General features: G+C 38.1%; 1 protein-coding gene across 2 annotated transcripts in view; it reads left to right on the top strand.

Moving 5' to 3' along the window:
- PDE10A (phosphodiesterase 10A) overlaps window positions 1-26,055 on the top strand; it is a 368,681-nt gene that overhangs the window by 247,717 nt on the left and 94,909 nt on the right. For both annotated transcript variants that reach the window (XM_009898929.2, XM_009898930.2), the window contains exon 2: window positions 18,477-18,605. In XM_009898929.2, the coding sequence (XP_009897231.1) occupies window positions 18,477-18,605 (129 nt within the window). The remainder of the gene's footprint in view (window positions 1-18,476; window positions 18,606-26,055) is intronic.

Raw genomic sequence — 26,055 nt, 5'->3', positions numbered from 1 at the left:
AGGGACGGTGACTCCACCACCTCCCTGGGCAGCCCATTCCAAAGGCCAGTAACTCTTTCTGTGAAGAACTCCTCCTCACCTCGAGCCTAAACCTCCCCTGGTGCAGCTTGAGACTGTGTCCTCTTGTTCTGGTGCTGGTTACCTGGGAGAAGAGACCAACTCCCACCTGGCTACAGCCTCCCTTCAGGGAATTGTAGAGAGCAATAAGGTCTCCTCTGAGCCTCTTCCTCTCCAGGCTAAACAATCCCAGCTCCCTCAGCCTCTTCTCATAGGGCTTGTGCCCGAGACCTCTCACCAGCCTTGTTGCCCTTCTCTGGACATGTTCAATGTCCTTAAATGTTCAATGTCCTTAAATTGAGGGGCCCAGAACCAAAGCTTGATAAATAATACTAAATACAACATAAGTAAATGTAACAATAGTACTGCAGAATCAGATATTGGGATAGTAGTGGATAGCAAAATGAGTAAGCCAGCAAAGTATAGCTGAAGTTTCAGCAATAGAATAATTACAAGTGAAAGGCAAAAAAAGCCATTTTCCCCTCTGTTCACCCCTGGTGAGGCTGTAGCCAAAGTAACATGCCTGTGTTGGAAGACCAAACTCTGGAGTTGCAAACAAGTTAGAATCAAAATGGAAGGAATAAATTGTAAGAGAGCTATAAAACATAATAAATTTTGATCTGTCTAGAAAAGAGAATATGAATTGAAAATAGTGATATAGAATTACTCATCACTTAGATGAATGGACAGAGAGGTGTATTGAAAACTGGCTGAATGACAGAATTCTGAGGGTTGTGGTCAGTAGCACAGAGTCTAGTTGGAGGTCTGTAACAAGTTGTATTCCCCAGGGTTCAGTACTGGATCCAGTGTTACTCAACATACTTGTCAATGACTTGGACAAAGGGGTGGAATGCGCCCTCAGCAAGTTCACTGGGAGGAGTAGCCCCAGAAGGCTGTGCTGCAATTCAGTGAGTCCTGGTTGGGCTGGAGAGTTAGGCAGAGGGGTACCTCATGAAGTTCAACAAAGTGTAGAGGTCTGCATTTGGGGAGGAGTAACAAGCCAGTGACACACTCTTGTGGGCTAGAAGGCCAGTGGTATCCTGGGGTGCATTGAGAAAAGCATGACCCAGCAGATCAAAGTAGGTTCTCCTCCTCCTCTACTTTGCTCTGGGGAGAACACATCTGGAGTACTGGATCCAGTTCTGGCTCCCCATTTCAAAAGAGACGGGGAACTACTGGAAAGAGTCCAGTGGAGGGCCACAAAAGTGATGAGGGGAGTGGAACATCTCTCTTATGAGGAAAGGCTGATAGATCCAGGGACTGTTAAGCCTGTAGAAGACTGAAGAAGGGATCTTATCAGTGGTTATAAACATGTGGAGTGGGTGTCAAGGGGATGGGGGCAGACTCTTTTCAGTGGTGTCCAGTGATATGACAAGAGACAGTGAGCACAAACACAGGAAGTTCCATGGAAGCATGGAGAAAAACTTTTCTTTGAGTTTGATGGAGCACTGGGAGCAAGCTGGCCAGACAGGTTGTGGAGTCTCTTCTGGAGACTTTAAAAACCTACCTGGGTGCATTCTTGTGCAACCTGATCTAGATGTACTTGCATTAGCAGAGGGGTTGGAGTAGATGATCCCCAAAGGTTCCTTCTAACCCCTACCATTATGTGGATATAGCAGTCAGTTATTTTCCATAGAGGACCATGTTATCACAAAGAGAAAACAGCAGGGAGATACTGACTAATTAGTAAGACATGCTTTGACAGTGAAACAATATGAAATTGAATGCTTGGTAGCATAGACTTCTAGGAACAGCATTCAGATGGTATCTGAGAAGGAATACACTTATTTGATCTTGATTATGAGCAGAGAGACTTAGAAGTGCTCTCATAATCTTTTTCTGTGCTGTTTACCAGGTAATTGGGTTATTTTTACTTTTTTTTTTTTAATCACATATATTTTGTAAATTTGAATCAAAACCAAAAATATAAATCTAACAAATTTATAATAACTAAAATGAAATTTTTTGGCTTTGTTTTTGCTAACTTGAAAAAAAGAAAAAAAAAAAAGACAACCCCCAAGCACAAGCTTCCAATTAGTAAGCATTCTGCATTTTAGCCCTTTAGTCTCTCCCCTGAATCTTATTAGCAAGTAGGAAAATGCAAGATTTATGAGATTTTAGAAATCTCTTGTTTTTTCTTTCTCCAAGAACAATAGTTTAAACTTCTCTCATAGCTTTTTCAGTTCTTCCAAAACAGTATTTGATACGTGAACACTATGCTGTTGTTACATTAATATGATTACGCAGTTCAGCTTGCTTTTACTTTCTGCTCTTTATGAGGTATCTTCTAAAAAGCCATTAGAATCATTTGTAGTCTAGGAAGTAGCAGGAATTAGGGCAGTATTTACTTAAAAGTTACCTCAGTTAGAAACCTGTGGTTTACAGAAGAGACATTGTATGCTTGGTATGCGTGTAAAGACAACTGAAAGATCAATCTATCTGTCCTCAGTTGCAGAAAAATGCAAGATGAATACAGAGAAAGAGCCAGGGCAGCAGCGCAATGAACAGGCAAAGAGATTAGGTGAAGTATTTGGATTTCAGAAAATGAGAGAATCTGAATAATGCAAAGTCTGGAGCCCAGCATGTAATTTTAAAATTGTCAGCCTGAGAATGGTTGTAGGAAGTCTGTGCTGGAGGTGGAAGAGGAGTGTGATATAGGGGAAGGAGACACATTATCCAGCATGACAGCAGAATATAGCTACGGCACTCAAACTTCTTGAAAAATACATGCATTTAATATGGGGTCTATGGAAGTGCAAAGTCTGGGCAGGAAACAATTTAGTTGTGAGTAAAGGTAAATCAAGAAGGACTAATGTAAGGGATATAGCTAGTGCATGTTTGTGGTGTGTTACTGCTTCTATGCTGATACAAAATAATGGATGTAAGTGTAAATCAGGAGCTTTGGTGAAAATGTGTTTGTGCATATGATCTTGGTGGGCTGCCAGTATCTATAATGCAACTGTTCAAATTAGGATCCAGTAATTTAGCAAGGTGGATGATCCATAGATAACTTGGACCAAGTTGCAGCAGCTGAATGTGCAGTCCCACGCTTGTTTGTTTTTTTTTCCCTCAGTGTCTGGCAAAACACTCTTTCTTCCTGTGCTAAGTACTGAGGAAAATTACCTTTAAAAAAAAAAAATAGAAAAGAAGGGGTAATAGTAGTTTTCATTTCAAAAGAAGGTATAAGGTTACAATTCAAGGCAGGTAAGTGCAAACTTCATGAACTGAAGGAATGTTACTGTGCGAATTAGAGGGAGGCACTGATGGGACAATTGTTGCCTAGAGCCTCCACCTGTTGTTTTTCATTGCCGGTACATCAAATAGAAGCACCTATGATTGGATGCCCATGATATAAATTAATTTAAACTGACAGTTCTCCTTTTATCACTTGAAAGCCAGAATGTTATTACAGCACTTGGTTATAACTTGGTATCAGTTATCCAAATATGTACAATTTTTTCTTTGACCGAACAGGTGGGAAAGAACTGAAGCAGGCTGAATGACTGTGACAGAAATACATGCTTCTTAGGCTTCTATGGTGCTGTACCTCCTTAAAAAATACTTTTAAAGCCTCTGCTATCTTTATGTGAGGGTATAACCTCTGCAAATTTGACATGTTGTCCGTTTGTGTTTTCATGTCCCAAATTAAATCCCCTTTATTGTCATTCTGTGTGCTATTTGCTGAAAGCATCAGGATAGTTTTGTGTGGATGTGACATCTGTGTGAACAATTTGGTCTTTCCAGAAACAGTAAGAATTTCCCTAGTGTAATGTTTTTCATTCATATTCCTTTTTCTCATCAATGAGGATCTTCCCTTGAGAATATATAGCTTGCTTGCAGATGTAAAATTCAGTAATATGTATAAGTAAATTCATAAGTTTAGACAAGATTTCATATGTATTTCTATATTTGATGCAATTCAATTCTAGAAACATTTTTTAGAATCATTGCTGGACTTCCAATTGCATTGATTTTGCTAGATACATGCCTATTTTAGGGATGAACTGGGAAGTGTGAAAACTTCTCAGTTTATAGGTGATCTGAAAAATACTAGACTGGTTTTGGTAAGTAGCACTGAAAAACGTGGGCAACATTATGGTTTAGTCCCAAGTGACAGCTAGTGAGGAATGTTTTGAACTTCTGAAAATAAGATTACTTAGACAAGGTTCTTTAAATGCTAGAATCATAATCCTCATGCCCCTTACACACCATTAAAAAATACGTTTCTCTGAAGTGTGAGATATATGTATTTTCATGCAACAATGTATATTGCAGTGAATGACAGGTATTGAGTCTTCAGGATGGATTACTGTCTGTATAGTAATGTAGAAAGCAGAAGAACATGAATAAAATAAATGCTGGATTTTTTTTTTTTAAGGAAGTCAGTTAACTAGGGTGAGGGAGTTACTGAAGCTGGAACTCAGTCCCACTGGTGTACTTGATGGCAAAGTAAGAAAAAAGAGTGAAAATTTGTCTCCACTATGCTGAGTTGCCAGTACAGGGGCTTTTCAAGAGAGTGAATTTTATTGAGCCTTTTTCTACACTCAAGACCAAAGTCAGCACCTACTATTTCTGGCTGGGGCCAGGCTACACTGTAGCTTTTTAATCCAACTGGTTTGTGGTGCAAGAAATGTGTCCAAAACCATTTCTTCCTTCTCTTGTGAGTAACAGCATGTTGTTAAATAAATGGAGACAGGTGCTTATGAGCAGCCAGTGTTCTAGTTTCATGAACTATTTGATTGGGAATATGAGAGGCAGACAATACTTCAGATGATTAAAAGGACCCGACACAAATTGCATTTGAAAATGTTTATGCAGTGTATCTAGAGCAAAGTCATTGTGTACATGAATATAAATACTGTTAGATGTTGTTTTAGGAGTAATAAATAATACATGTTTTCTGGCAAGGGACATTGATGTTGAAATACTTCTTACTTGATATGAGTATATAGCTGTAACACTAAGACTAAAATACTGTCCTGAGTTCATCTGACACCTGAGTGTCAGGAATATTGTAAGTTTTTAAAGCTGTGTAAGTTTATTTCACATAACCAAGTAGTAGAAATTTGGATGCCTCCAAACTTACAGGGAAACAGTTCAAGAATTATTTAACCTCTCTGTTGCTTTTATAGGATCATAAAATTGATATTCCTGAATGAAAAAGAAACTATTTTAGGGAAACATAGAAAAAGTGTATTTCAGTTTTTTTTAAAGAGAGGTCTGAGGCAGTGACTCTGTTTAGAAGGACTTCACCTGTATCCAGATAGAACCTCTCACTCAGTGCTGGTCAAGGCAGCCTGCAGGGCTTTAAGTGTTGTGGGTTCTGGTAACTTTTGGCTATGGAGGGTAATGGTACTGTTCATTGTCCCTTGTCTCTTACAATAATAATAAAGTTAAAAAATTACCCTGTGTTTTTCTACTTCTAGACATAATTGCAAATTGGAAGCAACTAAGGCCTAGTTTAATCTAGCAGCTGTGGGACTATGCGGAAAAAACCCCACCAATTTTTCCTGTGTCAACATGTGTTAATATTTGGGAGCTATTTTTCAGCAGAAGCACTTATAAGTAGGGTTTTTTAGCTATTGCCTTGTTCTTTTGCTGAAGAAAAGCTGCAAATCCTAACCTACACGTAACTGTGCTAGTAAAACCTTCTGTGGACAGGGACACATGGGTTGAATTTTAATATTTTTGTATTTTTAAATTATGGCTTTTACTAATATGTGGGCTAAAGTTTTAAAAGTTCATAATTAAATTACAAAAGTGCTCAACAAGGAATGGTTATGCACAAACCAGTTCTTGAATGTTGGTGTTGACTCCAGTGTGTCTGAGTCTTTTGCTTGACTAGGTAGCCTGTTTATGTTGAAAAACATTGCTTGATTTCAGCTTGTTTTTCCTTTGTCAGACTCTAAGGAAGCTCAGCTGTGGTTTTGTCTCTATGAGACCATACTATTTGTAATTTTATTTTATGATTTGTTAATAAGTTGATTAGTAAGGTTCAACTCAGTGCTTCTAGGAAGAAGTTAAAGAAACAAGCGCATGTCTGCCTAACAGTGATTTTGTGTGTCATGGAGACATGGGCTCTCACTACTCACTTAACACATCTGGAAAATGCAGCTTTGTTGAAATAAAGATACTGATGCTGGTTCTGTTAGAAAGACTGAGTTCATACTTCAAATAATATTTATTTTGTTTAAAATTCTGACAAATGTGAAGTAGTATATGATTTTAATGTGACTGGAATAATTTGCTGTGATGTATAAAATGAAAATGACACCCCCCACCCGCCCGCCAGTTTTCATCCTTTTGTAAGTGATCAAGAGATGGTGTTTTTATTTTAAATGACCTGCAGACCTTCTGAAGAAAACAAACCTCAACTTGCACCTGCCCCAAGATTTCACAAAGAACAGAGTAATGAAAACTTTTTTCCAGGAAAGCAGATAGGGAGGTACAAGGGCAATAACTTTGATCAGCTTAAATCTTAGGCTAGATGCCTTGACCTTGGTAGAACTCATAAGAGCTTAAAGATACTAATCACTGACCAAGAGTTGCAAACCTTAGTCCCACAGTTGTAAATGACTTCTCAGATGATTGTAGAGACAATTGTATTGTCTTGCTGTGTTGCAGGTGTCTGGAGAGGTTTTGTTTCCAAGGCCATTAAGGTAATTCCTGCAAAGTTTCCATATTTTTCTCCAGATCGTTGATGTTACTGTCAATTAAATTGAATAGTATTCAAATTTATATTCTTTAGCTTGCAGAAGTTGCAGTCTTGGAGGCTTTCCCAGAGTGAATTTGAAGGAGTTTAAAGATGTTGAAAATTACCTATTTGTTAAATATCTTTATTTTGTATGATTTCAAATTTTCCTAACTTCTATTTTATAATCCAGCTTTTAGCTGGCTACTTGTGTCAGCGAATCAGTCTGTTTATGTGCTATCAGTTTGAATTTTAGGTGTGTTTTTAGAATTTTTGTCATTTTACTGTATTGGGCCTGTTACAGTCTCATGAAAACTACTTTGGTTGATCAGTGCGCTGAATGAAATTTCAGCCTCCAGGACTGAAAGACACCAAAATGGAACTGTGATCAGCCAGATCCTGTGCAAATGGGCCTTTATTTCCTGTCTGTTATGGACCTCTTTACAGTTTTAAAGTGTTTTCTGAGTGTAGCCAATGGCCAAATTCAAGTATGTTTGTGGTGAAATCAGGTTATTACACAGCAGAATTATACTGAAAGATGAAATTTGGGTTTTTTTGCATTGAGTACTTTATCATCAACTGTGGAAAGTTTGTATAACTGTGAAAAGTTTATATAAATCACTAGCTAAAACATGTTGCAGAATATACATCCTGTGTATGTGGAAATGTAGACTATATTTCTTTAACAGTGTTTCCTGAGCTCTATACAAACACAAGCTCTCTCCTATTTTTTCTTTTCACTTTCTTTCTTTCCAACTATCCTTTTATTTTTTTATTAATTTATTTATTTATTTTTCCTAAGGGTGCTTTTCAGAGGTGAACATGTGTTAGTGAGCTACTCTGTCTCTAAAACAAACAAAAGAGGGTGGGGAGATGAGAAGGAGGAGAGGGGAAAGATGCAGCTGCTCATTTTTAACTTTTGAAACTAGCCTTTGAATTCTGTGGCATTTGCTTAAGATTTATTAAAAAAACCTAAGGGCCAGACTGAAACACTGCATCCTTGTTTTGCTGTGGTTGCCAACAGGAAAATATTAAAATAGTAACAAATAGTTTATTTCAATTCTTGTCTAAAATAGTATCGGTGCAAGATGTTTTGCCAAATGAGATTTTGTCAGTAGAGAGTTGCTACACCAGAGAAATCGTGTGGAAAAGCAGCCAACCCTGTATGTTAACTTTTGTTCTGTTGTACCAGCATCCAAGTCAGTAGAAGGTATTTGAATTTATTTCACCAATCTCTGAACACAGGAAACCACTTCTTCTGCTGTGAGGGTGATTTGAACAACTCACACAGGCTGCCCAGAAAGGATGTGGAGTGGCTGTCCTTGGAGATACACAAAAGCCAATAGGACAGGTCCCTCAGCAACCCTCTGTACTGACCTTTGCTTGAGGAAGTGGTAGATTAGACGATTTCCAGTGGTTCCTGCCAGTTTCAGTGAATCTGTGATTCTTGTGTGATTTTGATTTGGTATTTAGCTGAAATGGGATTTCAGATACATTTGAACAAGTTGTATGTTTTCACCTTTTTCTGAGTAACATTATTAGGGAGGAACTTACTGTTGAGGAACAAAGCTTGAAACAATGCAGAATTAAATGTTTGGGGCTTTGTTGCACAATTCTTCATATGTTAGTGAGCTCTTACCCATGTAAGTAGTCTCACTGACGTCAGTGGGACTACTCTTGTAAGTGTTCACCAATGCAAGTAACGGTTGCACAATGTGTCCTTGTTTGTAACATACAAGTGTGTGTAACGCAGTATTTAATTATAACTTTGAACCTCTTTTACTTCAGTGGCATATTAATTTAAATATCTGAAATTACACTGCTTTTCCTAGCCCATGTTCTACCAACACTGAGACATCGTTGCATCTGTTACCAGAAAATTGAGCAGAGAGATCATCTCTGAAAAATCATCCTTTCTTCTGTTCATTTATACAGCTGAAAAAATGGGGTGGCAGAAAAAGAAAACAATTCTCTTCCTTGACTGTGTTATAAGTAAATTAAGGTTTCTACTTTTCTTTCTGGCAGTTTGATGAAGTCAGTGCTTTACTTCTAGAGCTTAATTAGTCTGGAGGTAGGCTTTCTTTACCCCACAAAAGAATTAAATAGTTTGTCTGACATTTAAAATAAAAACCCAAGGTTTAGTTTTGTATGAAGGGGCATCTTGTATCTGTATTTTGTAGTGATACCAAAGATCAGGTGAAAAAGCAGTTTCCAAGTTCAATTATGTGGTACCAATTTTTCAAGTTGGTGAGGGGTTTGGAGCACAAGCCCTACGAGGAGAGGCTGAGAGAGCTGGGGTTGCTTAGCCTGGAGAAGAGGAGACTCAGGGGTGACCTTATTACTCTCTACAACTACCTGAAGGGAGGTTGTAGACAGACGGATGTTGGTCTCTTCTCCCAGGCAGCCAGTACCAGAGCTAGAGGACATAGTCTCAGGCTGCGCCAGGGGAGGTTCAGGCTGGATGTTAGGAAAAAGTTCTATACAGAGAGAGTGATTGCCCATTGGAATGGGCTGCCTGGGGAGGTGGTGGAGTCACCATCACTGGAGGTGTTCAGGAGGAGACTTGATGGGGTGCTTGGTGCCATGGGTTAGTTGTTTGGGCGGTGTTGGATTGGTTGATGGGTTGGACGCGATGATCTTGAAGGTCTCTTCCAACCTGGTTTATTCTATGTATTCTATATTTCAGCTTTATTGTTAAAGCATCTACTGTAGCTCTATTGGTATGATTGAGGAAAGGCTATGTTGTACTCTCTAACATTCAACTTTACTTTTCTTAGACTTCAGGAAGATGGGGTTTTTTTGTTGGTTGGTTTGTTTGTTTTAATACTTTTTCAGTTGCAAGTATTGAAATTTGGTCAAGGTGCTTGAGTTAGGGTAGAGACATTTCTGAAACTACTGCAAGATAGAATATATACAAAGTGTCTCTGGAATTGTGAAAGACTGTAAGGATATAGAGTTAGAATTTTAAAAAGTGAACCTATTCTGGTTTTGAAAAGGATAGATGTTACTTGTTCCGACTAGTGGTGCCTTTACAAACAGATAATCTCTGATGCTGAAAACTACTTCTTGGCTAATAGTTAAAATATGAAGAAAACTTAATTGTTGGAAGCGGAAGTAAAGAAAGTTGCTACCAGGATTGGAATATTATTTATTTAGTTAATATTTTAAATAAGTACATCCATTTAGTGCCCGTTAGAAACCTGAAGAGATTATCTGGGAAATGTGCTGAACTTCTCTGTAGCTTGGGTTTTTTTGTTTAAAATAAGATGTCTTGTTTTAAAAGATATGCAGCAGTTCAGCCTTCCATTTATTAGGCTAATGTAGAGCTACTGGATGACATTGTTTTAATCAGTAGGTCAGGGTCTTGACTGTACTTTCTCTGTCTTAAATAAGCCTATAAATACCATGTCTGAGCTTTAGATCAGGTAAGAATAGCACCTTGCAGCCTCCTTATTGCATCCCCTCTGACATCTTCCATTCAACATCTCAGCAGACTTGTGCATAGTACAGTTACAGAATCTGTGAAATACGTCACTTAAACTAAAAGAGGCTTTTATTTTTCTGTATGTTTTATTTTAGCTCTGATGTCTAGAAAAATACTGAGCTACTATGGTTTGGTTTTGAAGTGCTCACTTCCTGTGAACCAGATGAAATCTTTCTGGATGCTGTTATATAGGAGACTCAGGGGTGACCTTATTGCTCTCTACAACTACCTTAAGGGGGGGTTGTAGATAGGCAGAGGTTGGTCTCTTCTCCCAGGCAACCAGTACCAGAACAAGAGGACACAGTCTCAGTCTGTGCCAGGGGAGGTTTAGGCTGGAGGTTAGGAGGAAGTTTTACACAGAGAGAGTGATTGCCCATTGGAATGAGCTGCCTGAGGAGGTGGTGGAGTCACCATCATTGGAGGTGTTCAGGAGGAGACTTGATAGGGTGCTTGGTGCCTTGGTTTAGTTGATTAGGGGGTATTGGATGATAGGTTGGACACGATCTTCAAGGTCTGGTCTGGTCTGGTCTATTCTATTCTATTCTATATGGTTTCTTCCTAATGAGCTCTTTAGTGACAAATTTGTCTGGATTTTGTACCTTGTAATTTTGTAAATGATGTTTACTATATTTTTCTTTAAGCTTTCTAAGTCTGTAAGGATGGAGAGTGGATTAAAAAAGAATGACTAATCCTCATCTGTGCTGCTACCTAGAGTCCTAGTACTACCAAATTAGAGAACATTCAGGTGTCCAGTCTTGTTGGTAAGTAGTGTGTTACCTGACTATGTGTAGTGGTTATTTGAGAAGAGTCCTGTGCTCTGGAAAACTATCCTAACATGTCTGCTAATCTAAGTGTTGAGATGAAGTGGGACGCTCCTTTCCTAAGGAAATACATTCTCTGTTTCCTAGTTAGTGAAATACCAGTGAGACATGATAGGGATGTAGTATCTTTCAGAGGAGGATTCTTCAAACTGGATCTTGTTTCTGGAATAAGTAGTATTTCGGTGCACAGCACTGTATGTCTGTATTGATGAGTACATTATAATGGATTTATGGAACTTTATTCATAGGGGTTCATTTGAAGAAACAAATCAGCATGAAACTTTGCTAATAAAGACAGTGCAAGTACTCTAAAGCCAGAAGAGCTTACTCCAAGAGAGAGCTACTCTAGGATTAGGTGTTAGGTGGGAGGAAGACAGAAGGTATTACAGAAGAAGTCACGAATCAAGAAGTTGGTCCCACCACCCAAAGGAAGAATTAAGGCATTCTTACCTTGTTTAATAGTTAGATTTTAAGTAGTTTAATTTACAGCTGTGTATGGATAAGTGTGTGCAAGTCCTGAGTGACCTGAGTAATGAAAGAACTGTATTTTGGTACTTGTTATCATTGAGTTGAGCATACAGGTCAAGTACATTTTGGTCATGAGGCAAGGTACCCTGTTAGTGTGCTGCACAAGAGAATAAAAAAGAGCAAATAAATATAAGTCATACTGAGATGCTCCTTATATCATATTTACAAATACTTTTTCACTTACTTCAATGTGATGTGTTATTTTTGAGTATGTTGAATAATTCTATCAGAAACCTTAAGATGATTCATAGCTTTCTCCTCAAGCAAAGACTTGAAATTAATTTGATTACAATTTGAAAGTTGTAAAGCTTTTCAGTGTTCCTTTTGTTAGCTTTTTTCAGGGTGTTAATTGAGTTCCCAAATTTGGTCCCATCATGCACTGGTAAGGAGAAAAAAAGAGTTAGTCTAGTGTTCTGGTTAGAATTGGAAAGAGGCTACTCTCAAAGCAGAAAATGAACAGAATTTTTAAAAGCCCCGTACATCAAATAATGGATGGTATTGCAGCATAGCACTATACATGCTGTGCAGGATGATGCCATTCAGACAGTCTGAAATATGTTATGATGCTCTATGAAAAATGATTATTGTTATTAGGAACACATTTACCCCATTAAACTGATGTATATAATTTCTGTGGAAATACTTTCTCGTCTAGATAATAAAACCTGATTTTGTCAACACTCTTATATGGCTTATTGGTTTTTAACTTAATACTTGAAGCAGTGCTCAGGGCTGCCAGTACAGTGCACTTCTTGAAGTCTAGGGTTTGGGAGACATAACCAGCTGATTATCTGTAGATGTCTAGGGCTTGAGCTTGCAGGGTGCTTATCATGTCATAAAAACCATTGTGGAAGTTGGTGGAAACTAAAGGTGCTTACATCCACATCTTGCTCAGCATCTGGCATGTTCAGGTGCAAGGATACATCCATCACTTTTCATCAGGAATAAGCAATTTGAATTACAGGACACAAGTTGATGTGGTTATTGGTATTCTTTCCATGTGAATGCATTCCTGCTGTCTGGCTGAGCTGGTCTTTATTTTCTCTCTTTAATGCTTAAGCAGTGCTGTTGGTGTCCTGACTGAAATGTTGTATGGCATACTGCTGGCTGCTGTAGCTGCTGCATGAGTGACTGCACTGGACTGTGAGTGAAGCTATGATCTAAATGTATACAGAGCTTGCAGTTATATGCAGTGACTGGGGGCTGGCATAAGTAAACATCTTTATGTGAAGATTTGAAATGTTAATGATAAAATATATTTATGTGAAACAAACATAGGCCTTTTTAAAATACCCAAATCAGGGTAGTGGTTTTTTGTGAACAGCATTATTGTATGAATGCCAGAGCTGGGTATTGTTTTTCTTCTGGGAATGCAGGCAGGAGTTGGAGGAGGAGGACAAAAAAGGTGAATGGAGCTGCTCACAAATGAGTATGTGTATTGATTTTTAAGAGAAGGGAAATCCAAAAGAGGTGTGACCATTCTGAGTGCTTCTCGTTAGTGATTATACTTTTTTTTTGCCAGACCAGTAATGTCAAGGTTCACAGACTCTGAGCACTTGGTTGCATTACATTCCTGTATACTTAAATGGATTAAGATTAAAAAAACTGACTTGAAAAGGATATTCCAAAACTGACTGTGCCTGTGGTTTTGAATCCTGATGCTTTGAACAAAGAAGGGATTGATTTAATAGGATTAATGCTTAATCCAAATGAAGCAATGTACACACATGCCTTGAATGCTTTTGATAATAACTACAAATATAATTTATAAGGTTCTGTAGAAAGATACAGAGAGGTGATCTTTGTGTAGGAAAGAGATGGGGCAAGACAGCTTTAAATAAAGGAGAACACAGGTAAAATTGGGTTCAAATTAGCTCTTGTGGATTACTTCCAGGTACTTTTAAGGTATTTATTTTCAAGTGCTGATTTGGAGAAAGTGTTACACATTTCTTTTTGTCATTTTTATATTCCAGATGAGAAGATTTATTGTAATATTATACATTTTTTCACTTGTATTTGAGGTGAGGTTGTTTTCTGTTTCAGATAACAGCTTATCTGAAAAGAGTTTATCGTCATGATTACATTTTCAATCCCACCCACCCCCTTGGCTCTGTGTGGTACAATACATTGCTTCTTGGAGAAATTATATTATGACTTTGCCCATACTTGTTGTGGCTCTTGTGGCCACTCTAATTTCAGGGAAGAATGGCTTATTAAACCAAACAAGCTCATTTTTTGGATTTTTTAATTTATTTCATTTTTGAGGCTTGTTTGTTTGTTTTAAAATGATGATTATTTTCAGTGTTGACAGATGCAGCATTTATGGCACAGTAATTTCCTTGTTATCTTTATTTATAAAAGTTTACTTGGTACAAAATCCACCCAATTTCTTATAGTGAACAATATATACCCTCACAGTGTTTTCAAAGGACTGGATACTGTCTACCTGGGCAAAAGCTGTGTCATACGTATTGAACACTGTTGCAAGGGTTTTGAGGAAAGCAGTGACTGCAATCTTTCAGAGTGTAGCTCTTCTAGGATAAAATGCTGAGCCTTGCTAAGTATTGGGCTGGCTCATCAATTTTTATCCATTCTGCTGTGCCTGCCCATGTGCCTCCCAGACTGGGAACCAAAAACTTTAGGTGAAAATTAAAATTCTTACTTAATCATGAGATTTCAGTAAGGTAGTGGCTTTGGAAAAAAGACCAAATGTCACAACAGCAATGAAAAAACTGCAAGAGTTGCTAATGATATGACTGAGTCATCTTGCTAAATGGAGCAGATTTTTAAACATAGCTCTAGGCTTCAATTCTTTCAGCTCATTCACAGTCAGTTCTGCTTTATACTGAGTTCAGTGAAGCTATTTGCAGAGGAAAGTGCAGTACGACATGGATTAAGAGTCAGAGAGTGGAGCCATTAATCGATTCAGTACAACATAGGTTATCTAATGTCTAAGAAATATTTTGAATATTTTAGACAGCATAAAAAGCTGAAAGTAAAAATAAAATTTTTAAGTGACTTTTGGCTTTATTAATTTTATTTTAATGGGTTTTTTATTAGAAAGGAAGGCTGTCAGAGACTGACTCAAAGGTGAGGTCTGATTAATGATAATTGAAGTTTAAAGGAGGTCTTTTTTCTTTGTTTATTTTTGAATCCAGCTCTGCTGTATCTGGGATAGTAAACAAACAATGTGAAAGAGCATTTTTGTGCACTGAATTTTTTTGGTCTGTTCTGTTAAGTTATTAGAATGGTTCTTCACAGCGGACTGGTCAAAGCCAGTTGATGATGTTGTAGGCAGGTCCTGGGCATTGCTCTGGAGCAGGGTGAGGACAGGGATCATTTCCAGCAAGCAGTTGGCATGTATTCTAGTTTCCCCTCATTGTCATAAGTTGGAGGTCAAGACTGCTTAATAGCAAGGGTGGAGGAAGTTATAAGCCACTTTGTTTCAGATCAGTGAATGTCCCTGGGCATACTCAGTTTGCTGGTGTAGACAGACTTAAAATGTTGCCTTGCAGTACCATTATAATTTAAGACACTAACGTGAATTTCTAAGATGCTGAGTTTGGTTTGCTTTGTCACATCTGCTCAAAGAGCAGTTTCTCCCTTAATGTAGAAGTGATAGTGGTTAATCTTTAAAAAAAAACCTAAACCAACAAACCCAAAACCTCAACCAACTAAAAACCAACCAACCAAAAGCCCTAAACCAACCAACCAAGACCAGCCTCCACCCTTCGCCTCCCCCAAATTGTTGATACTCAGTTATTTTCCAAAGAGAGTTTTACTGGTATCTTAAGGGGACAGCAGCATATAAAACTTACAATGTTTACAATTTCTGTCTCTCATAAACCCTAACAAATAGATTATAGTAATCAACAGGATGAATATGAACACATTTATTATATGAATCTTCCTATTCCAAAAGCTGTGTCCACTATTATGCTTTATTATTTTTTGGTCACACATTTAATTTAGACATTGTTATCACTCACTTGAGGCTTCTTGAAAACTATTTGTGCCAATACCTCTAAAGTAATCTGCTTGTATAGTACACCGATCCACAGCAAAAGTTCCCTAATTTCCTCTTATCTTAATTAGTGGTGTTTTTTTTTTTTAGTGCTACAGATTTCCATTTATGAACTGTTGGTTTACTTACACTGGACAGTGGGAGCTTGCTTTGTGAATTCAGTTGATCTCCTTTAAGGTTCTACCTAATGTTATCACTAATGAAATATTGCAGTTGTTGAAGTCTTTACTGGTTAGATGAAAAGGGGAATCTAGGCTTAAGACCAGGGATGCAAAGGGACTTGTCTTTGGGCTACTTAGGAGAAAGCCTATAGTTTATTAATAGGTGTACTTTCTTTTCCTTTGCTATACACTGTTGATGTATATACTTTATACTCCTCACAAGAATCATAGTGAGAGAAATCCTGATGTCACTGGAGGTGATTGGAAGCTCCCTGTTACCTAGAGAGTGCCATGGAAAGAGTGGACATATATTGCTTTCTCTACTGCACAGATCAAATAGTATTAAGGGGAGAAAAAGAGGAAAAGAAATACTTCTAATGTGAATGAATGTAGAAGAGTTTACTGTCCCAAAAACTTGCGCCGAATGCATTAGTAACAAAAAAAATTGATGATCAGCACTGGCTTGTGTTTCATTGTTTCTAATTCTGTATATGATACCTGCTCGTATGATAAACCGTTTTGTTCCTGAGCCTGTGTGTAAGTATTGTTGTTCTGCTAATTCAAATGCCATTAATAATTGCCTCTGAATTCTCAACAATTTTTTTCCCATATTTCAGAATTTTAAAATTGCAGCAGTTCAATAGAGAGGTTCATAATATTTAACAAAAGTACTTGTACTAGATGTTTTCAGGAATGTGTGAATATTCAAGAGAGTAAGTTATGTCTGTCATTGAACTTAGTGCATATTCTTATTTAACTTTTTTGTTCTTATGTGTATCTTGCAATGCAGAAGGCTTTATATATGCAAAAAAAAAAATTGCTTATGCACAGCTCTAAAATGCTCTTACAGTTAGGCTTCTTCACAACTCTTCTTTGACTTCATGTATGTGAACCACCAAAAAAAGCACTTCTTCTAGCAGGCAGCTTTCTATTAATGCTGTATTTTCTGCATGGTATCTTTTTTTCCACAGAGCAGTATAACAATTAGGAGGACTGATAAATCTGCTTTAATCTATGTATAAAATAGATGTTAAGTTACTTATTTTTAACTCTGCAAATGTAGTTGTAAATCCTGATCTGCTTGCTCCCATCTGTAAATCTGACATAGGAAAAGCATATCTGCACACTGAAGTAGTGAAATAAAGGAGGATAATTGAAAGACTGTTGTAGGATTTCTTGTGTTGGCTCCGTGAATCACTTTTCTGTCTAAGATTAAAACAAATATATGGAATGGAAATGAAACTTGTGAAGTGTAGACTGAAGTCTTATTTCAAATTGACATTTTATTGAATTTTTATGTGTATATTGCAAAAAGCAATAGCCCATAAAGTTTTGAATGGAAGAAATATTTCCATTGAAGTCAAGGAATACAGACTGCAACACAAAAGAAAGTTACTTTCACTGAAAGTGGGAAAAAACAAAGTCCAAAAGTAGGAAAGCTCTCATATCTACTAAGAAATGCTGCCTATATGGATTAAGAGAAATGATATTTTAAGCCAAGTTTAGCCTGTGTGTAGTGCAGTTGGTGTGAGGAGGGTGATGTGTGTGGTTGGTGCTCTCTATGTGGGATTTCTTGGTTTGTGTTCTGGTACTGCTTCTGGAAGGCTTTCACAGTAAATGTTTGTAAAACATCTGAAAAGTTTCAGACATTCACTAGCATTTAAATTATGCTGTAGCTGTTTTCAGCATGTTCTGATACTGTGTGAAACATAACATAGGAAAATTGATCTTACTTGGTAGCATGAATACTCTTCAAAAGAGGTCACTATTGTTTGGAGAGGATTTTCACCTTTACTGAACCTAGGCTGCTTTCTGTGGAGAATTTACACACACAAGAGAAGAAGGTGTATTTAGAGTCATTACTTACTCAGGTCTCATTAAAGCTATTGTACTCAGGATGTGTGCTCCTTTTGGGACAGGCTGTAGATCAGTCTCTCGATACTTTGATTCTTTCCTGCCCTCCCTTGGAAAGCTTCAGCACTCTTGTGTTCACCTCCCTATGGCCAGTGGTTTTGTTTGGGGACATTGTGAAAAGTATGATCAGATTGTAATTTTATTAATTTGGGAATTTATTTGTGGTTGTGTCAGGAATCTGAGATTCTGAATTTTGCTTTTTCAGAAATGTGTGCTGGAGTTTTTGTTGTAAAGACCTTTTGTTTACAATGACTTTATTTTGGTTAACTGAGCTACTAAAATCATGGAGGTATGCATGTGAAAGCAGTTCATATTTCTAAAGTAACTTAAGTAACTCCAGTATTTAAAAATTGCGCTTGATTTTGGTGTTGTGTAACAGTTTTGTTATGTCTGCTGCCACATTCTACATGCGAAATATCAGTTCACTTTCTTTTGTCTTCTTCTGTCATGTTCCTTCATCAATATATTACGTTGCATATCCTGGAGAGAAGTAATTTTAGACTCGTAATCATAGTCATAAATGCCTTCCTGGCCCTTTCTCCCTGCTAATGTTTATGCATACTCCCATAGGGTAATTTTTGTATGCAGTATCTCACATGGATATTCTTTGTTTCTACTGTTTTCTGTATTCTAGCTCATTGTTTTTGTTGTTTACTGGATATTGCTCCGTCTGCAAGGATGCAAGTTGAGTAGACATGTATTCAATTCAAAAGAATATTGATTGTTATTGGCATTGAGGTATTGCTTCATGTCAGGAATTTCATACCAATAATGTAATCAATATTCTCTCTTTCAGGTTTAACAGATGAAAAAGTGAAGGCCTATCTTTCTCTTCACCCCCAGGTACTGGATGAGTTTGTGTCAGAAAGTGTAAGTGCGGAAACAGTGGAAAAATGGCTAAAAAGGAAAAATAACAGACAGGACGGTAAGTCCTTTTCAATTTTGATTAATATTTAGCTTTAAACAGCTCAGTTCATACTTTTAGATTTAAAAAGGAAACCCAGTTTTGGTGAAACTCAATGGCTATAATTTTATGTCCACGTTCCACCATTTTTTGAGGCAAAAGAGGTTAACAATTTGTTTTTTCTTTTAGAATCTTCAGCCTTTGACATTTCTGTTTTGGAATATATTAACATTTGTTTTGGAAGTTCTGTTTACCCACTTTGAGTTGGAAATACTATTCCACCAACCTGTAATACCTGTTACATTAGTGTATGTTTTGAGAATGTTATGTGGTCTTCTTGCATGCAGGATGTAAGCCTTCATAAAATACTGGATATGTCATCTCAGAAGTTCCTAGTTGCAGCATATATTGTGTCAATTTTAGATACAAACATTGACACAGAGGTTATAAGACAGTGTGTTGAACTTTCAAGGTATTTCTTTTGGGTTGTATTAGGTGTAAATGCCACAATCACTAAACCCAGAAAATTGTTCCTTATGAGTTGACCTGTTTGTTTTCTTAAATTTTATAATGATATCACATTTTTTTAGAGTGTGCAAAGATAATATTTATGCAGTTCTAACACTGGCATATAACAGGTAAAATGGGAAAGAAGATTACCCAGATGATGAGGAAATAAATACAGATTTTATCTGTGTGTTCATTGCTACTTCCTAGAAGGTAACTGAGTGTTTTCTGCAGAATTATTGAAAAACAAAATGATTGGAAAGGGACAGAAAAGCCTGTGTGGAGCCACATTTTCAGTGGTGATGACCATGTGTCTGATACTGAGGTGGTAGTAGATTTTTGTTGGTATAAACCTAATGAGAAAGTGAAAGTATGTAGCAATAGACCACCTATTTACCGCATTCTTTGTGGTTTACAAGCTGCAGGACTGCAGGATAGCTAGTGTTATAATCCACAAATACAGTCAGAAAAATGGTGCTATGAATCCAGTGAGTAAGTCATGACAATACTTTTTGTAGACAGAGTAAAAAAATACTTTGATGTTATGAGAAACAAATGTTACTTTTTTTAAAGAGCTCTCTTCCTGTGAGAATGATGATTTTCTCTAAGGTGCTCGAAATCCCTATAAGAAATCCCTGCTTGTTTGAAATACAGTTTCTCATCTGGATCAAGGATCTTGATGCTAAAACTGAATGAATGCTTTGCATAGTATTTCAACTCCAAGAATCTCATATTGCTAAGTGTAATTTAGTACCAGTTGCTCAAAGTTTCCCTTTTTTGGGAGACATGACATGAGAATGGATTTTTGTGGTACTTCTCTGACAATTTTTTGAGCCAACTGGAAAAGCAAAGTTACAAAAGCCTCTGAGCTAATGGGAACCAACAGGGAAACACTGGGGAAGTACCTCAAAGTAATTAAGAGGTGTTGCTTGGAGAAGATGAAGCCAGCTGAAGTGTCTCTGTGCATGCAGTGTGGGCAGCAAACACAAGGAGATGGAAGCTGGAAGCCACCATGGGTGTTACTGAAGCTGGGTGGGACAAATCCTGTTACTGGAGTATAGCTATAGGCTGTTTTGAAGGGGCTGATGAAGAGAGGCAGAGGTGTTGCTCTCTACATTAAGAAATGGATAGAGTGTGAAGAGCTATCCCTTAAGAATAGCCACAAGCAAGTTGAAAGCTTATGGGTAAGAATTATAATCCAAGCCATATCTGGATGGTGTTTACTGCAGGCCATCTGTATGGGACCTGAAGAAGTCTTCTTCCTCCAACTATAGCTGGACACTCATAGAATCACAAAATGTTAGGGAGTTGGAAGAGACCTATAGAGATCATCTAGTCCATCCCTCCTGCTAAAGCAGGTTCACCTAAATCAGGTTGCACAGGAATGTGTCTGTGTGGGTTTTGAAAGTTTCCAGACAAGGAGACTCCACAACCTCTCTGAGCAGGTTCTTGCCCTGCTGGGGAACTTTAACCACCATGACATCTTCTGGATAAGTAATGTGGTGAGCTGTAGCAATCCACGGGACTCCTGGAATGCACTGAGGATGTGTTACTAATGCACATAAGCTAATGGGTGACATCAAGATTGGAGGCAGCACAGACTGCAGTGATTACACATTGGTAGAGTTCACAGTCCTGGGAGATACAGGTCAAAGAGTAAAGTTGGGATCCTGAATTTTAGGAAAGCAAACATCTAGCTGTTAAAGGAGTTGGCCAATAGGACCCCTTTGTAAACAGCCCTCAGGGACTGAGAAATAGAACTCACAAATCTTTTAGGAAGCTTTCCATAAAATGTAAGAGCTCTCCATCTCCAGGTGTAAGAAATCAGGCAAGAAAGGCAAGAGACGGGTATGGCTGAATTGAGACCCGCTGATAAAGTTAAAGGGCAAGAAAGGACTGCACAGGCAGTGGAAGCAGGGACAGGAATCTTGGAGAGTATAGGGATGTTGACCAGTTGTGTAAGGATGGGGTCAGAAAGGCCAAGGCATGACTGGAGCTGAACTTGCCAAGAGAGGCAAAGAATAACAAAATGGGCTTCTTTGGGTATGTCAGAAAAGAAACATCAGAGTGCACTCCCTCTGACGAGCAAGACTGGCAAGCTGTTAAAAGCAGGTGAGAAGGCTGAAGTACTAAGCAACTTTTTTGCATCAGTCTTCACTGACAAGCTTTCTCCTCATGCCTCTCAAGTGGATGGACCACAAAATGAGGTCTGGAGAGGCAAAAATCCTCCCACTGTAAGAGATTAGGTTTGCAACCACCTTAGGAAAGTGAACATACAGAAGTCTGTGCAACATGATGAGATACATCCCAGAGTTCTGAACAGGCCTGGCAGTCAGGTGAAGCCCCTGGTGACTGCAAACAGGGAAACATTGCATCCATTTTTAAAAAGGTTGGAAAGAAAGACCCTGGGAGTGGACAAGGGGAGAGCTGCCAATGTTGTATATTATGGACATCTGTAAGACCATTGACACGATTCTCCACAACATCCTTGTCTCTACATTGGAGAGAGATTAATCTGATGGGTGGACTGTTTGATGGATAAGAAATTGATTGGATGGTTGCATGCAGATGGTAGTAGTCAACAGCTCAATGTCCAGGTGGAGATGAATGACAGCTGGTGTCCCTCAGAGGACTGGGGTCCATGATGGGACCAGTACTGTTTAATAACTTCGTCATGACATAGACAGTGGGATTGAGTGCACCTTCAGCAAGTTTGCAGATGACACTAGATAGGGAGAATTTTTTTTAGCAGAGTCTGCTTTGACAGGACAAGAAGTAATGGTTGTAAACTAAAATCAGATAGATTCAGACTGTGTATAAGGAAGAGTTTTTTTACAATGAATGTAGTGAGACACTGGAACAGGTTGCCTGGAGAGGTGATAGATGCCCCATCCCTGGAAACATTCAAGGTCAGAGGGGTTGGACTAGACCTTTAAAGGTTCTTTCCAGCCCAAACCATTATATAATTGTCTTAGTGATATTTTAACATGAATAACTGCAATGGTGTGATTTTGTCTGTTGTTTTCTTAAACTTTAAACCTTCTCTGTCTAACTCCCCTCAAACTGTGAAGTTAAAAGTATCAAGCATTAGTTATGTTATCATTATCATTCAGCTTTGTAGTTGTTATCATCAAGCAGGTCTTCCTGCCTTCTCTGCTACTTCCCTTTTGCTGACAGTGATTTTTCAAGGTAACCGTATTGATTACATTAAAGGCAGTTAGGCAAATAAGACTTTTTGTGTTGGATTTTTGGATAAAAGTAAGCAGAACCAGATTTAAAACTACACTTACCAGAATAACTTGATTATATTTTGTTTATAGAATGAAACATACTGATTAGCCTTACCTGTGATTTTCTTCTAGAAATATAAAGGCTGCAGCTATATAAAATATCTGCTAACAAGACATCTTCATTTGTCAGAATGCAACATTTTTAGGAAAGAAATTTAATAGGTGATCTACTCAGTTCCTGTTGTTATGCACAAATCCTGCTGCCTGAGTAGTGGTGGCAGTGAAATGTGAAGAAAAGATGGAACTGATTTTTTTTTTTTGGTGTCAGCATGGATCTGTGGTGATTAGAAGTGAATATGGAGCCTAAGTCACTTTATATCAGTAGAGGTATATTTTTACACAGAAGCAAGAGGGATAGAGATAGCATTTGTAAAGGAGCCTTGCATCATGTAATGTGATACAGACAGAAAAAATGAACTTTGATTTTATAAGAAAGTTTCTAGGCAGGCGAAATGCTGTTTTGAGATCTATGGCTTAGTGTCTGCAATTGTGTATCTTGGTGATGGGGAGCAGTCATTGACCTATATGCAGAAATTCTGTTCTACCTGATTGACAGGCATCCAGCTATGTGTGCTCTTCAGCCAGAAGTCAGTGGGCCTGCAGCCAGGGTAATTTACCTGAATTTCATTATCAAGAACATAAACTGAAGTGTCTGATTTGTGTGAAGTGTCTGTGGCTGAGATTCACTAAATTAGTTACTTGAGGTGGATTTTGTTTTTCTCAGAACTCAAAGTATTAAAAAGGGGAGTCAAACATTAATGCTGCAGTGTTTAAGGTATTACTGTATCACAAAATATCAGGACTTACAGTATCAGTAACAGATAAATTTCGTGTCTAGCATAGTGAATGTTGGATTGAAAGTCACTTGTGACAGGTTGGTGGTGATCTGCCTGGGATTATACAGTGTTTGATTTTTTTAAAAAATGGGTTGTTTGGGTATTTTTTATTGTTTTTTTTGAGTATAAGGGGGAAAATCTACTGGGAAGGTTTTACTGGAGGAGAAGTACTGGGAAGGAATGCTGCTCATACTGGTATTTGAGTGTTCACAGCAGCAACTTTTTGAGCCCTGACTTATCTACCAGTAACATATGTGACCGTTTTAGGCTGTGCCTTTAAGAAAGGGACAGTTGCTGGAACACTCTGGCTGAATGTTTTGAAAAACATTCAGATATTCTAAATGAATTTCATTGGTAGATAGGTAGAATGCAACTTTAAGTTTTAGTTCAGTTTGAGTCTCTGTCTCAATTCTGCCTGTCTGCTTCTGAGCAACAGCTGCAGGAGTTAACCTTGAATTAACAGATAAGAAAAACTAATTCTTGCATATGCTTTGAGCTAACAGAATTTCCTCCTTAATAATTACCTTTTCTCTCTCTCTAACCCTTTTTGGGAAAAAAGGGAGGTAGGGGGAGAAAGGGGGTACAGGGTGGGGACCCTCCTCTGGCTGGAGGAGGGAGTTTTGTTCTGTATTACTTTCTTTGCTGTGTATTTCTGTATATTGTGTATATATTCACTGCATTTCATCCTGCTTGTAAATACAGCTTTCATTCATCTCTGCTTCTCCGATTGAGTTAGCCATGGTTTCTCTGTGGGGGAGGGAGAACTGAGCTTTCTCTCACCACCACACATATGTGCTCAAAACACACCTGAGCCTTGTGTTGTTACACACAGCATTTCTAAACTCTATTTGTCAAAAACTAATGCTAGAGTTTTATTTTTGTCATATCCAGATCATGGCTGAGTTAGGCAGGACTCTGAATGAAATTGAAGCACAGATTGGACTGCTTTTCATGCAAAATATTTTTGATTGATTTTGCAAGCAAAATTTAAACAAGTAAGAGGGTGTCTTGATTGAATAAACTGATTAGATATTTCTGGGTTAATTTTAACTCTTCTTCAAAGCTGTTTACATATTAGCTATCGAAGAAATTTGTTTATAGATTAAGCCTACTGCTTCTAGCCTGAGCTGTAATCTGTACTTCGTGCTGTATGGCCTCATGGGATGTTTTATGAATTTTATAGATCAGAAAAACATGTTCATAGAGACACAGTAAAAAGTGCCTTGACTTCTTTATCTAATCTTACTTGAAGTACTGGTGTAAGTTGTACCAATAAGATGCATGATATTGCTTTAAAGATTCATTAAAGATGCATCTTGATTGAAGGTTTTTTCCCATGGACTTTAAAAGATGCCTAGATATAATACAGAACAGGGTGTCTTCCATTTGTCCTCTTCCATAAAATTCAAGCAAAAGTAATATATGATTGTAACAAGAACTGTTAGATTACAGAATTTTGCTGGATAGATCCTCATCATCCAATAAATTTTTCAGAAAAATGTGTATTAACTTAATTACATTATTTGAAGCTTCACCACCACAACAATAAGAGGCGAAGCATATTGAGTATAAGCAAGGTGTGCATGTTTTACACTGAATTTTCACAGGAGTATTTCCTAATTTTTTCATGGCATTTTTGTATTGGAGGAAAGGAGAAACTGTACACAGAATTGCTACATGAAAAGCTGCCTGTATCACCTCTTGCTCTGTGGGAGCAGTTACCGCTTCCCTAACAGAATACTCCCCACTCATGTTCATCAAAGTGCATGATAGTTTGCTTAATTACTGCTGAATATGGACACATCCACAACAGCTTTATGCATCATTTTCTTTCAGCAATACTTGGCAAAGCCCTGTAAAGCTATATATAGTGGGAACTTAAGGTAGTTTGCTACCATACAAAAGCTGTTGCCCAGGGAGGTAGTAGGGACCCCATCCCTGGAGATATTCAAGGTGAGGCTCAGCAGGGCTCTGGGCAACCTCATTGAGTTGAGGATGCCCCTGCTGGCTGCAGAGGGTGTTGGACTTCATGACCTTTGGAGGTCCCTTCCAACCCAGAAAATTCTATGATTCTGTGATAATTCTTTAATAAAATAATAAAAACAAAACAAAACCCAACAACCAACCAAAAAAACCACCCAAACAAAACAACCAACCAAAAGAAAAAAAAAGAAAAAATATTTATAGAATACTACAGTCAGTACACAATATGATGTTGATTATACACAGTTAGGAGTTACTGTCTGTTAAGTGCTTTTATAAGAACCCAAAATTTCTTAATTACAGGATCACAGGATCTTAGGGGTTGGGAGGGACCTCAGGAGATCGAGTCCAACGCCTTTGCCAGAGCAGGACTACAGAATCTAGCACAGCTCAGACAGGAACACATCCAGATGGGTCTTGAAAGTCTCCAGAGAAGGAGACTCCACAATCTCTCTGGGGAGCCTGTTCCAGCACTCTGCAACCCTCCCAGTGAAGAATTTTCTCCTCACATTGAGGTGGAACCTCCTGTGATGTAGTTTATATCTATTGCCCCTAGTCCTTTCACAGGGTGCAATCGAGAAGAGCCTGTCCCCTTCCTCTTGACACCCAGCCTTCCGATATTTATTGACATTAATTAAATCCCCTCTCAGTCTTCTCTTCTCTAGACTCAAAAGCCCCAGGTCTCTCAGCCTCTCCTCATAGGGCACATGCTCCAGTCCCTTGATCATCCTGATAGCTCTCTGTTGGACTCTCCCAAGGAGATCCCTGTCCCTCTTGATCTGGGGACCCCAGAACTGGATGCAATATTTCAGATGAGGTCTCACCAGGGCAGAGTAGAGGGGGAGGAGAATCTCC

This window comes from Dryobates pubescens, chromosome 6 (genome assembly GCF_014839835.1).
Source record: "Dryobates pubescens isolate bDryPub1 chromosome 6, bDryPub1.pri, whole genome shotgun sequence".
NCBI classification, from domain to species: domain Eukaryota; kingdom Metazoa; phylum Chordata; class Aves; order Piciformes; family Picidae; genus Dryobates; species Dryobates pubescens.
The sequence above is the reverse complement of the archived record's forward strand: the minus strand, read 5'-3'. Positions and strand labels throughout refer to the sequence as shown.